Below are 17,306 nucleotides of genomic sequence, written 5' to 3' on the forward strand. Positions count from 1 at the left end.
ATTCCCCATTTACTAATTATTCCTTTCTTTATAGGTAGGATTTTATATTGCAATTAAGTATCACAATATGGAGTTTATTCCAGAGGAATTCTTAAAACTGGTAAAATTTGCTTCTGATCTTCAATTAATGTATTAAATGGAAAACAAAAAAACATACAAAATTTTACCACAGGCTTTTAAAAGAGAACCAAGTAGTATTTACAAAGACAGCCTCTGGCCACATCTGCTCAAATTGGTTTAGTAGTTATCTATATGTGCAATCTAAGGTCAAAGCTGTAATTACTGCAGACAGTAAAAATAAAGTGTTTAATGTCATAAGAATTAAGTATTAAAACAGACTTTTCAATAAGAATGAAGCAATTACTATATAAAACAGACTTAATCAAATTGTCAGCTTATTCAGCAAGAAGTTTTAAAACTTGAAGTGCAAAATTAAACAGCACATAAACAAAGCAGCAGTCTTAGGATTTTTCTCCTGTTAGCTTTTACATTGGCACACTGATTCATGTTGTAACACAAGTATACTCAAGCTTATAAAAAAAACTCTCAACAATTCCTTTGCTGGCCTTGCCACCTTCAACCCACTTCATCCTTCAGATTCAAATGGGGCGCCAACACAGTGAAGATATAATGTAGACAATTATTATAAAAGCAAGTCACTGCCTTGGAAGTTTCAAATCTTCTGATATTGCATCAGTAGCAACAACTTTATGGCTAAAAGTTATTGTTATTAATAACTGTATTTGACAAGTCTACTTTTAAACAAGAGTCATTGGGTAAAAATCAAATGTCAGCTTAAATCTGTAATATTTTATAAATATTCATTGAAAAAAAATGTACCTAACTGAAAATACACATTAACAGATCAACAGTGACATGCTGCAGTTATACAACCTATAATATATCTAGGTATGGTATATTAAAATCTGCTCATGGTGACTTTAGATCTTCACAATAAACAGCTCAGAAGCTAAAATTAAAATCGCTCTAATATTTTGAGGATAAAAAGGCAATAAATCATATTGTTAAGCAGGAGCAAAACTGTGAAAAATACAAGGATTTATTGATATTTTTACAATTATGAGCATTTTTCCTTTCCAATAGTTGTTGAAAATTAATCTTTAAAAAGGCATCACAGCAATGCAACCTCAATATTTTATCTCCAACTTCAGTGCTGATGCTAACGTATATTTGTCCTTAGACTGCAATACCACCTAATTTATATCACATTTCATTCAAGTCCTAACGCCACATTTATGAGAAATCATTAAAATTTCAACAATTCAGCCAGACATCATCAGTAACTCTCATGTACTTACACACTGGCCTCAACCATAATAAACCATATTTAATCCCGAACACATTATTAAATTTACCACAGTTTAATTCAGAGCTCGTCATCATGCAAAATCTAACAGAATCACAATGAGCTAGATGAGGAAATTATAAAGAAAAACCTGTAGGTCATAACTTGTCCTCTACTAAATCTCAATTCAAATTCCTGACAACAGTCAATCATTTACTTATTTTGCACTCTAAGTTCAGAGATGTCAGAATTAGAGTAGAAGACTTTCACTTTGGCACCCAGTGCCAGGATCAGCAACTCCAAGAGGGGCGAGAGGGGTCTTTGATTATGTTAGCTGCTTTCCTGAGAACAGCAGAAGTAGAGACAGAATCATTGGAAGGAAGACCGGTTTTCGTGATCGACTGTGCTGTGTTCACAACTCTAATTTCTTGCGGTCTTAGGCAGAGCCATTACCAGACCAAGCTGTGATACATCAGATAAGATGCTTTCCGTGGTGCATCTATTAAAATTGATAGAGTCATTCTGAACATGCCAAATTTCCTGACCATTCTGAGGAAGTAGAGGCGTTGGTGTGCTTTCTTGACTGCAGCATTGACATTGATGGACCAAAACAGATTGTTGGTGATATTTACTCCAAGGAACTTGAAGCTCTCAATCACCTCCACCTCAGCACCTTTGATACAGACAGGGGTGTGTCTTTCACTCCACCTCCTAAAGTCAATGACCAGCTCCTTCGGTTTGCTGAATTGAGGGAGAGATTGTTGTCTTCATACCATGCCACTATACACTCTACCTTTTTTTTTGTACTCTGTCTTGTCGCTGTTTCAGATCCAACCTACTACGGTATCACTCGCAAATTTGTAAACGGAGTTAGAGCTGAATTTGGCTACACAGCGATGGCATGGTGGCTCAGTGGTTAGCATTATTATCGCACAGTACTAGGGACCTGGGTTTGATTCCGGCCTCGATCAACTGTCTGCGTGGGGCTTGCACGCTCTCCCTGTGTCTGTGGGAGTTCCTTCCAGGTGCTGTGGTTTCTTCCCATAGTTCAAAGATGTGTAGCATGGATTGGCCATGCTAAAATTGTCCATAGTATTCAAGGATGTGTAAGCTAGGTGGGTTAGCCATGATAAATGAAAGGTTACGAGATATGGTTGGAGGATGAGTCTATGTGGGATGCTCTTCAGAGGGGTGGTGTGGACTCGATGGGTTGAATGGCCTCCTTCCGCATTGTAAGGATTCTATTGTTTCATGATATATGAGGATTAGAGAAATGGGGTAATTACACACATTTGTGGGACACCGGTGTTGAGGATTATTGTGGAGTATGTGTTGTTGTCTATCCTTACAGATTTCAATCTGCAGGTCAGCAAGTCGAGAATCCAGTTGCAGAGGAGGAGATAGAGTCTTAGGTCTCGGAGTTTGATTTCCCTCAGTTTTGACTTCTATCTGAAAGCATCGAAAGGTGTCAGGTTCCATTTTCTATGCTCAGGACTGAATGAGACTGTCACAATTTATTTTTCTGAGAGTGGGGAATACTTTTAACTTTAATACAAAAGGACGAACAGTCAACGTCTCTTGTTGGTGACCAACTTGATAGCACTGGCTTAACACCATTTCCAAGACATAAAATTACTGAAAAGTCCCTTAAATCAGTAATGGAGTAGAAAGGGCATTATTCCTGTGTTAATTCAAACAAACATCTCATCTGAAGAGTAAAATCTAATTCTTCTCAACATCAAGTTTTACATCAAAATGTATTTCATGCATCTCAGTGATAAACCCTCAATTCAACATTGACTCTGCCATGAAGACATCCTCAAAACGAGCTGTCAAGAAAAATCAAGTATGCTACACAAGTACAAGTTACCAAAATAAAGCAAAAATCACAAGGTAGACTTTCAGCCTAAATACAGATACGTTGGTAGATTGGCAGACATTCAATCTTTCCCTCTGTTCTGCCATTCACTTAGATCACATCTTACCTGTGCATCCTAAACACCTTCTTAACTACCTAGCCATATATAAGGCAAACTTCAAAGAATTGTATACGTGAACCCCTAGATCTCTCCATTTGATAACATTGCCCAAGGCCCTACTTTTAATTATACAAGTCCTATACTTGTTTGTTTTCCCAAAAATTCAGTACTTTGTATTTATCCAAAATAAACTCCATCTGCAACTCTTCACAGCCCATTGACCCAATTAATCAAGATCTCTTTTGTAATCTTAGCTAATCTTCCTCAACATCCACCATACCACTCACACTGGTATGATCTGCAAACTTATTAACTATGCCTCCTATATTCTCATACAAATCATTTATATAAATGATAAACAAAAGTGGATCCAGCACCAATCCCCATGGACCCGTTGGTCACAGATCTCCAGTCTGAAAAACACAATCCTCCATCACCAAACTGTCTCCTGCCTTTCGGTCAGTTTTGCATGCAATTGGTAAGCTCACCCTGAATCCTATGTGATCTAACCTTACTAATTAGTCAACCATGCAGAACCTCAGCAGAGGCTTTGCTAAAGTCCAAGTAAACAATGTCTACCGCTCTGCACTCAATCTTCTTGATTACTTCCTCAAAAAACTCAATCAAGTTCGAGAGGCATGATTTCCCTTGCACAAAACCATGCTGGCTAACCCTCATCATTCCTTGCCTCCCCAAATGCATAAAAATCTTGTCTTGCAGAATCACTTCCAAAAAAAAACTTACCCACCACTGAAGTCAGACTCACAGATCTATAGTTCCTAATCTTCTCCTTACATCCCTTCTTAAACAAAGGCACAAGATTAGTGACTCTCCAGCACCTCACCTGTAGTTACAGATAACACAAATATTTCTGCAAGTAGCCTGCAATTGCCTCCCTAACTTCCCACTACATCTTAGCATACACTAGATCATGTCCTGGAAAAAGTACCCACCTTCAGATTTTTTAAGACCACCACCAATTCCTCTTAGGTCATGTGAACTGTTTTCAAAATATCAGTATTTATTTCCTTGAGTTCTCGCCTTCATTTCTTTCTCCACACTAAGAATTGATGCAAAATATTAATCTAAATCTCTCCTATCTCCAGAATTCAACACAATGATGACCTTATTAATCTTTAAGGGGCCCTTACTTTCTCTCTAGTTGCTCTCTTGCTCTTAATGTACATGCAGAATCTCTGATTATCCTTAACATTTTATGCCAATCTCGACTCTCTCATATCCCCTTCTTTCCCTTCCTAATATCCATCTCTTAAAGAATGTTTCTACACTCTTTATTATGTCCAAGAGATTCATTTGAACAGAGTTTTCTTTATCTAATTTACAATTCTTTATTCTTGACTAGAACCTCAATATCTTGATTCCATACATTGTGCTCTAATCTTACCAGCCTTACCTTTCAGTCTAACAGGAACATAATGATTCTGAATTCTTGTTATCACACTCTTAAAGCCTCCCACTTATTAATTATCGCAAACCGTCTACTCCAATCAACTTTGAAAGTTCTTGTCTCATTCCATTGCTTTACAGTCAGAGCCATAGAGATGTACAGCACGGAAACAGACCCTTCAGTCCAACTCGTCCATGCCGACTAGATATACCAACCCAATCTAGTCCCGTCTGCCAGCACCTGGCCCATATCCCTCCAAACCCTTCCTATTCATATACCTAGATGACTTATAATGCTGCAATTGTACTAGCCTCCATCATTTCCTCTGGCAGCTCATTCCAAACACGTATCAGCCTCTGCCAGCACCTGGCCCATATCCCTCCAAACCCTTCCTATTCATATACCCATCCAGATGACTTATAATGCTGCAATTGTACTAGCCTCCATCATTTCCTCTGGCAGCTCATTCCAAACACGTATCAGCCTCTGCATGAAAAAGTTGCCCCTTAGATCTCTTTTATATCTTTCCCCTCTCATCCTAATGCCCTCTAGTTCTGGACTCCCTGACGCCAGGGAAAGGCCTTGCCTATTTATTCTATTCATGCCCCTCATGATTTTATAAACCTCTATAAGGTCACCCCTCAGTCTCCAATGTTCCAGGGAAAACAGCCCTAGCCTATTCAACCTCTCCCTATAGCTCAAACCCTCCAACCTGGCAACATCCTTATAAATCTTTTCTTAACTCTGTCAAGTTTCACAAAATCCTTCTGATAGGAAGACGACCAGATCTGCACACAATATTCCAACTGTGACCTAATCAATGTCCTGTACAGCTGCAACATGACCTCCCAACTCCTGTACTCAATACTCTGACCCATAAAGGAAAGCATACCAAATGCCTTCTTCATTATCCTATCTACCTGCAACTCCACTTTCAAGGAGCTATGAACCTGCACTCCAAGGTCTCTTTGTTCAGCAACACTCCCGAGGACCTTACCATTAAGTGTGTAAGTCCAGCTAAGATTTGCTTTCCCAAAATGCAGCACCTCCTATTTATCTAAATTAAACTCCATCTGCCATTTCTCAGCCCATTGGCTCATCTGATCAAGATCGCGTTGTAATCTGAGACAACTGTCTTCGCTGTCCACTACATCTCCAATTTTGGTGTCATCAGCAAACTTACGAACTGTACCTTTTGTGCTCACATCCAAATCATTTATATAAAAGATGAAAAATAGTGGACCCAGCACCGATCCTTGTGGCACTCCACTGGTCACAGGCCTTACTCCAATTAAAACAAATGTTTATAGAAGGCTTATCCTTTTATATAACTATTTTAAAATAGATAGAATTATGATCACCAAACCCAAAATGCTCCCCTGCTATCACTTCAGTCACTTGATTGGTCTTATTGCCTAAGAGAACGGTAAGTCTTTTGGTTATTCATTCATGGAATGAGGGCCTCGCTGTCTAGGCCAACATTTACTCTCATCCCTAACTGCCCAGATGGCAGTTGTGTGTCAACCACATTACTATGGTTCTGGAGTCACATGTAGGCCAGACGAGGTAATGATGGCAGTTTCCTTACCTGAAGGACATTAGTGAACCAGATGGGTTTTTCCAACAAGTGACAGTGGATTCATGGTCATCATTCAACTCCTAATTGCAGATTTTTGTTACATTCAAATTCCAATATTTGTTGTGGCAGGATTCGAACCTGGGTCCCCAGAACATGGCCTGGCTTTCTGGATTAACAGATCAGAGATAACGCCACTAGGCAATCGCCTCCCCATCTCTAATAGGAACGTGTACATATTGATAAAGAAATTTTTCTTGATCATATTTAACAAGTTCCTCACCATCCACACGTTTAACACTATAGTAGTCCCAGTCAATGTTTGGAAAATTAAAATCACCTACTGTTACAACCTTATAATTCTTACATATATCTATCTGAGAACTCTCTACATATTTGCTCCTCAATTTCCCTGACTATTGGGGGTGTATAGTACAATTCATTGAGGTGTCCATTTGTTTTTTTTTTATTTTTAATTTCAATGATTTTTTGAGAAATATCTTCTCTCATTACACCAGTAATGCTTTCCTTAATCAAAAATGCCACTCCCTTTCCTCTTTTGCCTCTCTTTCTATCTTTCCCATAGTGTTTGAAATCCGGAACATTGAACTGTCAGTTCTGTCCAACCCTCAGTCAAATTTCTGTCATAGCTATGACATCCCAATCCCATGTTCCCAAACATGCCCTGAGTTCATCGGTCTTATCTGTAAGACCCCTTGCATTGAAATAAATAAATGCAGTCTAATTCTTCAGAGTTACTTCATTCTCTGGCTTGCTGTTGTCTGTTTTTCTAATTAACTTGCCGTTTTCAGATTCAACATCATCCTCATTCTATCTTACTGAACAAATTTTTAAATCACATGGTCTTAAATTTCATTCGGTCCATCAATTAATGCCTTTTGAGCTCAGGTTTTCCACTACCCTTTATATGAAAAAAAATACTTGTCAACTGCATTCACAAATGATCTAGCTCTAATTTTGGAATGGTAACCCTTGAAACTTCTTTATGTGGAAAGATTATACTTTTATTCTGGACATGTCAAGAACATAGCTTCCAATTTCCCTGTCAACTCCAAGTTGATTAATGAATAGTTGAGATGCAGAGACCAGGAAGGTCTACACAGGGTTAGTCGAAATGCTGCAATTGCTTTTGCTGAATTGGGAATTGTTTGGGAAGCTATCAGCCAAGACTCTTGTTCAGTATCAGGAAAGTTTGCCGTAGTTTGTCTGTGTTGATGTGTATGCAGACAAAATTGGACTTACTATGAAGTAGGCAAAAAGACTGCTGAAACGCAGCATTAAGGCTCATATGTGAATAAGTGTCACTGGGGAAAGGTGCCAGAAGACAAAAAAAATACGAACCAACAATGAATCAGCTCTTTCAAGATAATTTCTGAAGAGTCATACCAGACTTGAGACATTAACCATTTCTCTCTCTCCACAGATGCTGTGAAACTGGAGTTTCTTCAATGTTCTTAGTGTTTGTTTTAAGATACATGGAGAGAAAATGGTGAGGGTGTAGGATGCAACCTAAGTCAAATAGCACCACTGCAATCAAATTGTCTCCAATTATTTGCCTCAACTAGGTGAAGAGGTGCTATATGATGGACAGGCATGTCATAATTGTGAACAAGACAAACACATCCTTTACATCTGGCAACTGATGATCAAGTGATCACCGCAAAAAAGTGTTCAAATTCTTGAGATTAAATTATGGGCTACTTCTGCAAAAAAAAAAGCAATAATCAAAGTGAAGTCATAAATGTGATTTCATTTGCAATTAAATTTGAATTTCCATTCAACAAAATAAAATTACAAAAGGGTGTCTAGTTATTCATTTGTAGTAGTTTTAGAAACAATACATGTCTTCCTGTGGTCTTTGGCTATTTATTTAAAACATTCAAATACTGATACCATCAGCGGGAGAAATGGCATGCAGTTACTGAACCAAATGGTGCAAGGAAACTGATAAACACAAAGCTGAAATGACATGAGCACTGAAGCATCCAAAGTTAATGACTATGCCTAAGATAATGATTCAATTTCCTCGGAAGGTTGCCCTCCCACTTGCTTCATCTGTGAAGAAAAAAGTAGTAAGAATATTCAAGTTAATCTAAATCTTCATTATTACTTCCGACTAAGGACAAGTCCTAGTGGAAAGCCCCTCTTCATGGCTCAAACTAATGCAAATTTCTGATTACTTGACACAGTCTTGCTCAACAATATATTTCAATGAATCATCTACTTATAAAGTAGCATTTTATTACCATTAAATTGAAGGGAGAAAATTTCTACTCCAACCAATACATATTTGGTAAAGGATACCCTGTTTTATGAAAATAACCACATATAAATATGTAACCCAATTCCATTACACCCTATTACAATTGCAACTACTGCAAAGAACATGTTCAATTGCCTCCAGGCTAAATGAAGAGTGCATGAACTGAAGAGCCTTGGCAGGAAAAATAAAAATTAGGCAACAGAATACACTTTTTTCCCCCTGGTCAATTTAAGACAAATTTATTGGTCTGAATCTATGAGTATTGCATTTTTAAAATAGCAAACAACACAGCTTTTGAAACATAATCAGATATTATTTCACTAGCTTGAATCCTTGAAGCTTTTGAAATAATTATATTCAGAGGCATAGTCTTTTTGTTTGTTCAACTACCAGTTTTTGAAAGCCAGAAATGTAACCAAGCAGCAATGATCTAAGAGCATCCCTTAAGCAGCACTGAAAATTCAATTTCATTCATAGATCTGACTGTGGGGCTTTCGATCTTCAACATTGATACTGTAGCCAAATTACTTGGAAACAGTAAGAGGATGAAATGACAAATGTGTCCAGGATTGCAGAAATATAGATCGCAACGACCCCCATTCCTCCGATTCTATTTCAGCTTGTGCAACATTAAATTTATTACAGTAGATAGATAGACTAGGGAAGAGGTTAATTATTTTTTAAAAAAGGAAGTAGAGATACTCACCGTGTTGATGTGCCCTTCCTGACATCACACATACTGCATTTGAAAGCCTCTGCGCTGTTCTTGAACGTACAAACGCTACAGTCCCAGTATCCCTCGTCCGTGGAAGGTTTGGGCTGCCTTTTGGGTCTGTTTTGGACAACAAAAGGAACGGAAAGAGGTGATAAAAAAAATACATAGGTACACCCGGCTTATTTGGCAACTAATTTGCTCTTCTTTTTTTCTCTTATTGCTTTCCCATCCCTCGCTTTCTCTCGGTCTTTCCTCCTCCCCTAAAGACCTTCCTGGCAATCGGTGTCGATCAAAAGAAAAAACAGCCAGATCCTTTGAGCGAAACTGCAGCTCCCCGTGTCAATTTCCCACGCACGCACGCACTGACTCCACTGTAACAAACCCGTCCGCCATGGCTGCTACATTGTATCGAGCTCCGCAACATTTCGCTTCCCGAACTCCCGCTCCCATTCTGCGGCCGGGCCATCTTCCAGACACACACATATACACACACTTAAAAACATTTAAAGAAAGAGAGGGGAGGGTATCCCACTTCACCCCTCCCTCCCTCGGGGGCGGTGAGGGGAGCGGAAGGTCTGAAAGTACTCTACCTGGTGGGACTCTTCTTGTCTCCCATAGCGGCTTAAATCCTCTCTTTTTATTTATTATTGTGTTATTATTATTTGAAACCGGCCTGAATGGCTCAGGGCTCCTCTACTAGCGCCTGGATTTCCCCCCTCCCTCCTCCAACACCCCCCCGCAACCCCCCTCCTCCTCCTCCTCCTCACCCCCCCTACCCCCAGCCACCCCCAGCTGGCCTGTGACTCGCCTCACGTGGCGTGCCGGGGGCCAACCAGCTCGCCAGGATTTTTATGAAACAGACGCACGGAGCACAAGGCGGTAGGTTTGCAATGGACCTGGTGTTCGCTCGCACTCCAGCAGTGCCAATGGTTTCCACAACGGGGGGGGGGGAATGAGAATGCACAACAACAAAAACAAATCTTTGCTCTCATCGGTTCGATGCCTTGCTGACTCTGTTCGCAATTACTTTTCTCTTTTCCCAAGGAGGAAGCTCTGATGCTGTCCCCACCCCCTCTCCCAGCCCGTGCATGATGAAATTAAATGACATCAGCGGCCTGACTACAGGACATCCGAGGGCAGCGATGAATGAATGTGGTGGACGCGGGAGTTTGTGCTGAATTCTCAAAATTGCTTACTGTGCCTGGGGATAAAGCTGTCAGCGCGGAGTGGGAGATGGGGGCACATACGCGGCGCTAATGTTTAGCAGCTTTCATGTAAAAGGTTGGCAAAGTCTGAAGTTTGATTTACTTCTGAGTGAAATAGGTCATTTTTTTTTCTAACCATGACGGGTGAGTCACGGCGCATGAATAACACTGTGGATTCCAACAACCCAATCACGTTGTCGCAAATCGAGTGATTTGTAACCGTTTAAAAATGCGGTAGAATAAACATAGAACTGTACTGTTTGCAAGTAAGTCTATTGGTCATTATATTCGAATACCACAGATTAAGGTCATGCCCTTTGGTTTCTGCAGACGCACGTGGCTTCGGCTTGTTATTTCAGTCTTTCTCCAATATTAGGAAGATACAACAAAGCGTCTGGGTACTTCAGCTTGAAGTTTGCTTGCAGCGTATGAATCCCGTGTTTTTGCTCATTTACTGTGACCTGTGGTAGGTCACCTCAGCCAGGATGATTTTCACAAGTACATGACTAACATCTGTAACCCTGGCGAAGACTCAAAAGAGCGATAAAAAAATTCCTGATCATCGTTACAAGAGCAAGCATACTGCTCGGTTGGTTTCTTGTGTGTGCTCTATCATACATGGAACCATCATGAAGAAAGTGACAACACGGCACTTAAAATATCAACGTGTTTCAATGAAGCGAAAATCCTTTTTGATACATCTGTTGAGATTTTTGAGGCTGCAAATAGCAGGGGAGCCGAGGGGAAAACAGTGACCAAATTGTATTTGGATGTTTGTAATAGCATTGAGAAAGTGCCAAGTGGGACCAGAAGGTATTAACATGGATAGAGAATTGGTCAACAGATGGAGAAAAGTCAGAGTGTAAAGGTCATTTTTGGCTTATCAAGCAGTTATTAATAGGGTGCTGCAAGGATCTGTGCTATAATTTATAGTCAAAGACCAAAAATAAATGTATCAATTTTGATAACCATACAAAATTAGAAAACCATACAAAATTAGAAAATTGCAAATCCTATCAGATCACATGGATCAGTTTCAGCAAGGTAGAAAAACTGCAGATACAGACAGGTAGATGGATTACTGCTATGAGAGGTAGGCAGGTAGCACGGGAGTCTCCTATGATTATCCCCGTCTCAAACAAGTGTGCTGTTTTGGATACTGTAGCACTGACAGCCGGGTTTCTGGTACTGTGGCTGTCTCTACTATAAAAAGAGAGGTACATCAGGTTATGAGCGATCAATTGTGTTGGGGACTTTTTAGTCAGGGGCGCAGACATACATTTCTGCGGCTGACAGTGAGACATCAGAATGGTGTGTTGCCTCCCTGTTGCCAGAGTCAAAGATGTATTGGAGCGGGTGCAGAATATCCTGAAAGGGGAGAGTGACCAGAAGGTTGTTGTACATGTTGGTACCAACAAGATAGGTAGGGAAGGTATGAGGTTCTGCAGAGAGAATACAAAATTTAGAAATATAGAGAATTAGGCAGGAGGTTGAAAAAAATAAGACCTCGAGGAAATTACTTATGGTGACGTGTGTCAGTGAGAGTAGGAATAGGAGAATAGGGCAGATGAATGCTTGGATGAGGAGCTTTGTAGGGGGCAGGGATTCACATTTTTGTATCATTGGGATCTCTTCTGGGGTAGAAGTGACTTGTATAAGAAGGATGGGTTGCACCTGAATTGGAAGGGGACCCAAAGAGAGTATGAGAAAAGAGCCAAATCTCAGGCTGATACAGAGAAGAACAACAAGTTAAATAATCAAGGCAGGCAAGAGCATGGCAGTGAACAAGGTCAACCAACTAAATTAAGTTGCATTTATTTCAATGCAAGAAGCCAGACAGGTAAGATAGATGAACTCAGGACATGGTTGGGAACAAGAAACTGGCATATCATAGTCTTACTGAAACATGGCTCAGGGACAGGCAAGACTGGCAGTTTAATGTTCCAGGGTAGAGATGCGAGAGGAAGGATAGAAAGAGGCAGGGGGCGAGAGAGATGGGGAAGTGGCATTTTTGGTTAAGAATAGCATAGCACAGCTGTACTTAGGAAGGAAATTCCTGGGAGAACGTCCAGTGAAGTTATATGGGTGGAACTGAAGTAAGAAAGCGATAGTCACTTTATTGGGATTGTACCAAAGGCCCTTCAATAGTCAGTAAGAAATTGAGAAGCAAATATGTAAGGAGATTTCAGATGTTTGTAAGAATAATAGAGTTGTAACGCTAGGGGATTTTAACTTTCCAAACATTGACCGGAGTCTAACATACAGGCAAGGGCTTGGATGGTGGTGAATGTGATAGGTGTATATAGGGAAATTTTCTTATTCAGTATGTAGAACTACTACAGGAGGAGAAAAATTTGACTTTCTTTTGGAAAATAAGGCAGAGCCAAGTGATCATAATTCTATTCCTTTTAAAATAGTGATGGAAAGGGATAGACCCGATCTAAAAGTTAAAGCCCTAAACTGGGGTAAGGTCAATTTTGACCGTGTTAGGCAGAAACTTTCAAAAGTTGATTGGGAGAGGTTATTCGCAGGGAAAGGGATGGTTAGAAAGTTGGAAGCCTTCAGAAATGAGACAATGAGAGATCAGAGACAGTATGTCCCTGTTGGTGCCAAGGTCAATGCTGGTAGATGAAGGGAATGCTGGATGAGTAGAGAAGTTAAGGCTCTGGTCAAAAAAAAGGGAGGCATATGTCAGGTATAGGCAGCTGAAATCAAGTGAATCCTGGAGGACGAGGGAAATCAGGAATGCAAAAAAGGGGATGGGAGATTGGATTGTCCTTAACACTATATCCCCAACCTAAGAGATTCTACAAATATATTAAGAGCAAAACAGTAACTAGGGAGAGAATTGGACTCCTTAAAGATCAACAGGCAATGTATGGAATCACAGGAGATGGGTGAGATACTAAATGAGTATTTTGCATCAGTATTTACTGTGGAGAAAGACACAGAAGCTCAAGAATGTGGGGAAATAAATGTCTCAACGTCTCCACGTTACAGAAGAGATGCTGGACATCTTAAAATGACAAAAGAAGGATAAATCCCCAGGACCTAATCAGGTGTATCCCAGAACTTTGTGGGACACTAGGGAAGAGATTGCTTGGCCCCTTGTTGAGATATTTGTATCATCGATAGCCACAGGCGAGGTGCCAGAAGATTGGACACTGGCTAAAGTGGTGCCACTATTTAAGAAAAGTGGTAAGGAAAAGCCTGGGAACTTCGATCGGTGAGCCTGATCTGATGTCAGAGGTGGGTAAGTTCATAGAATCTCTGCACAGTGTGGAAGCAGGCCGTTCTGCCCATTGAATCCACACTGACCTGCAGGGCATCACACCCAGACCCACCCCATCCCTATAACCCTGCATTTCCCACGGCTCACCCACCTAGTCTGCACATCTCTGGGCAATTTAGCATGGCCAATCCATCTAACCTGCACATCTTTGGACTGTGGGAGGAAACCCATACAGACACAGGAACAATGTACAAACTCCACACAGACCAGTTACTCAAGGCTGGAATCAAACCTAGGTCCCTGGCACTATGAGGCAGCAGTGCTAACCAGTGTGCCAGCATAACACCCCAAGTTGTTGGAAGGGATTCTAAGGGACAGGATTTACATGCATTTAGAAAGAACAATGACTGATTAGAGAAAATCAGTGTTTGACAAGTTGCTGCATGGTAGATTGATGTGCAAGGTTAGATCACATGGAATCCAGGGGGAGCTAGCCAATTGGATACAAAATTGATATAAGATAGGCCAATGGACTGACAAGTGGAAGATTGAATTTAATGGGAGATTGGATTGTCCTCAACCCTTTTTGCCAAGATGTACTGCATTTTGGGAAGGTAAATCAGGGGCTGGACTGGCACAGTTAACGTTAAGGCTCTGGGGAGTATTCCCAAAGAGACTTAGGAGTGCAAGTGCGCGATTCCTTGCAAGTGGAGTCCCAGGTGGACAGGGTGGTAAACAAGGCATTTGGCACATTAATCAGTGCATTGAGTATAGGAGTTGGGACGTCATGTTGTGGCTGTACAGGACATTGGTGAAGCCACTTTTAGAACATTGCATTGAATTGTGGTGTCCCTGTTGTTAGGAAAATGTTGTTCAACTTGAAAGGGTTGAGAAAATATTTACAAAGGATTGCCAGGATTGGAAGGTTGAGCTAAAGGGAGAGGCTGAATAGGATGGGGCTTTTTTCCCCTGAATCGTGGGAGGCTGAAGGGTGACCTTATAGAAGTTTATAAAATCATGAGGCGGCATGGGGGTGAATAGCCAAGATCTACCTAGGGTAGGGGAGTCTAAAACTAGAGGGCATAGGTTTAAGGTGCGAGGTGAAAGATTTAAAAGGAATTTGAGGGGCAACTTTTTCACTCAGGTGGTGGTGCGCGTATGGAACGAATTGCCAGAGGAAGTGATGGAGGCAGGTACAATTACAACATTTCCTGGGATGAGCTTTGTCCTGGAAGGAAAGATTCAGAAGAGTAGGCTTATACAGAAGAGTAGGATATTTAGAAGAGTCAGGAGCAATCATGTTGAAACAGATAAGATTGAGACAGCTTTCTCAAAAAGATGTTAAAATACAGTTTCCCCTACTTAAAAATTCTAGAAATAAGCTGCACTGTCTTAGGATAAGGGACCAGCTATTTTGGACTTAAATGTGAGAAAGCTTTTGACTTGGTTTTTTTGGAAATTTGTCCGAGAAAGCGCTTTGGTTGCTTAATCATATTTTCAAAGTTGTGTTTTTTCTTTAAAAGAAAATCAACACATACTGAATTGGATGGGAGTGTAGAGTTAGTTGATCAGTTCCCATTTTAGTAAATAAACAAACAGCCTGAGGGATAGTATGGCTTGCACTTAAATCTTATTGATACAGTAAATAGGCTACAAACTACAAAAACTTGTGCATGTAAGGCTCCTTTAACATAGTGAGTCATTCCAATGCACTTCACAGAAGTGTCAAACAAAATATGACACCAAATCATAAGAGTTCAAATAACCAAATTTTGGCCAACGCGATAGGTTTTAAAGGAGCATCTTAATGGAGAGGAATCTAGGGGAAATTCCAAAGCTGAAGTTATAAGAGTGGAAGCATGGCTACAAACTGGTGAGTGATGTAAATCAAGGATGTGCAAGTGACCAGAACTGGTGAAATGCAAAAATCTGAGGGATGTGGGGTTACAGATAGAAAGAGATTAAGCTACAGAGAGATTTCAAAACAAAAAGAGAGGAGAATTTTGAACTTAAGATGTTTCCAGGCCAAAAGCCATGGCATGTTAGTGAGTGCAGAAAATAATCAGGGAACACAAGTGAGTGAGTTTTGGAATGACCTTTAGTTCACGTGGGAGATTATCCACAAGGAGAATTAGAATTATCAAGATGAGTGGTGATAATGGTGTGGCTAAGGGTTTCAGCTGCAAATGACCAAAAATACTGGAAACCTTGATGACAGAGAGGATACAGGGTTGGAAAAAGTTACGAACAGCTTGAGTCAGCCTCTAGTCAATGGCAAGAGAATGGGATTCGTGATGACTGGAGGTGGAAGGGAATGGCAAGTGTGTTTAAAGAGATGATTTGAGGTGCAGAAGAGAAATCATAAGATAAAAGGAGTAGAAGTAAGCCATTCGGCCTATCAAATAGGAGGCTCTATTTGTATTCCAGGTTTAGTGGTTTTGGCAGACTGCTGCAAGATTAAACAAGTAATCTCAGCAATATTAATACAGCATAAACATTCTACAATCCTTAGACTTGGTGGCACAGAGATCGCAGCCATTCCAGGACAACAAGAATGAAAGAATAGGTGAAAGCATCAAAGGTAGATTGAGCAGAAAAGTAAGAGAATTTGGAGTTTGACCATTGAAAATTTACAAGTGCCTCGTAATGACTTGTAGGAAGAATTTATTCCAAGGCAAACACAAAAGAGGTTACAGTCAGGAGCAATGTAACTTTTAATTTCACTTCAATATGGACGACTAATTTCTTGAACTGCATGGTCCTTTTGAGACTGCCATGCTTGCACAATTTTAAAGGGACGACTGCTCGATTGTCGCATCTGTATCTCCTGCACAGCATATTCTAACTGTACCTTTACAGCTTAGATGTTATTTAAGTTGAGGAGAAGGATGAGGTTGGAGAAGGATAAAAAGAAGTGATGAAAGATTTATCCTGATATCCCCCCCCACCTTTAATCAAGGTATTAATTTTGGCCGATTATAATTCTGTGACATGTCTTGGGAGGATCCATTGAGCTGTGGTGCACCATTTGACCATGAAGGATATGACAGACAAGGCTGATTAATGTCTTTAGTCGAGTTCCATATATAGACATTATTAGCCAATGATGCGAGACAGTCATGAGAAGTGGAACTTGGGAAGAGCTCTTGTGGCATTTTCGTAACGTTCCTACCTCTGAGCCAGAGGCCCAGGTTCAAATTCCACATGCTTCAGATGTAAATAATAACCTCTGAAAAGGTTGAATAGAAAACATCTGGATGTGAAATTCCTGATAACATTTTGAATTGTTCAGAAGAGCCACAAAAGTTCTACCACCACTTCTACCACTCCACTAGCTGAGACCAATTCATTTTCCATTATACAGTGTACTTACACAATGAACTATTGAAATTTTGGACACATTTATGTTACAGCTGTATCTTGTTAAATACACATCTACCTTTTCATATAGTTACAGATAACTGAAGACTGTAGAGATGCTGATTCAATTGGGATAATGGAAAGTATAGAAATACTTCAGTAATAAAAGGCAAGGGAATAGGTGAATATTAATATATATTCAATAACAATAATAATATTCAATATAAATGACAGCCAAAGA

The 17,306-nt window shown here is 40.2% G+C and overlaps 1 protein-coding gene and 1 long non-coding RNA gene across 12 annotated transcripts in view; one reads left to right on the forward strand and one right to left on the reverse strand.

Annotated features, from left to right (window-relative positions):
- yaf2 (YY1 associated factor 2) overlaps window positions 1-10,006 on the reverse strand; it is a 183,137-nt gene extending 173,131 nt beyond the window's left edge. The window contains exons 1-2 of one of the 9 annotated variants that reach the window (XM_043709055.1): window positions 9,859-10,006; window positions 9,260-9,385 (exon numbers count right to left, since the gene is read on the reverse strand). In XM_043709055.1, the coding sequence (XP_043564990.1) occupies window positions 9,260-9,385; window positions 9,859-9,884 (152 nt within the window). In that variant the 5' untranslated portion in view covers window positions 9,885-10,006. Of the gene's footprint in view, window positions 1-9,259; window positions 9,386-9,650; window positions 9,805-9,858 lie in introns of those variants that run through there. The other 8 variants (XM_043709061.1, XM_043709053.1, XM_043709054.1 and 5 more) reach the window with 8 other exon arrangements.
- On the forward strand, window positions 9,329-10,739 carry LOC122559504. Of its 3 annotated transcripts, none has more exons than XR_006314439.1 (2): window positions 9,329-9,416; window positions 10,313-10,739. It is a non-coding gene; the product is annotated as an uncharacterized LOC122559504 (long non-coding RNA). The 3 variants fall into 3 exon arrangements; XR_006314440.1 differs by having other exon boundaries at window positions 9,350-9,436; XR_006314441.1 differs by lacking the exon at window positions 9,329-9,416 and adding an exon at window positions 10,058-10,147.
- The last annotated feature ends 6,567 nt before the right edge of the window (window positions 10,740-17,306 follow it).

This window comes from Chiloscyllium plagiosum, chromosome 19 (assembly GCF_004010195.1).
Source record: "Chiloscyllium plagiosum isolate BGI_BamShark_2017 chromosome 19, ASM401019v2, whole genome shotgun sequence".
NCBI lineage: Eukaryota > Metazoa > Chordata > Chondrichthyes > Orectolobiformes > Hemiscylliidae > Chiloscyllium > Chiloscyllium plagiosum.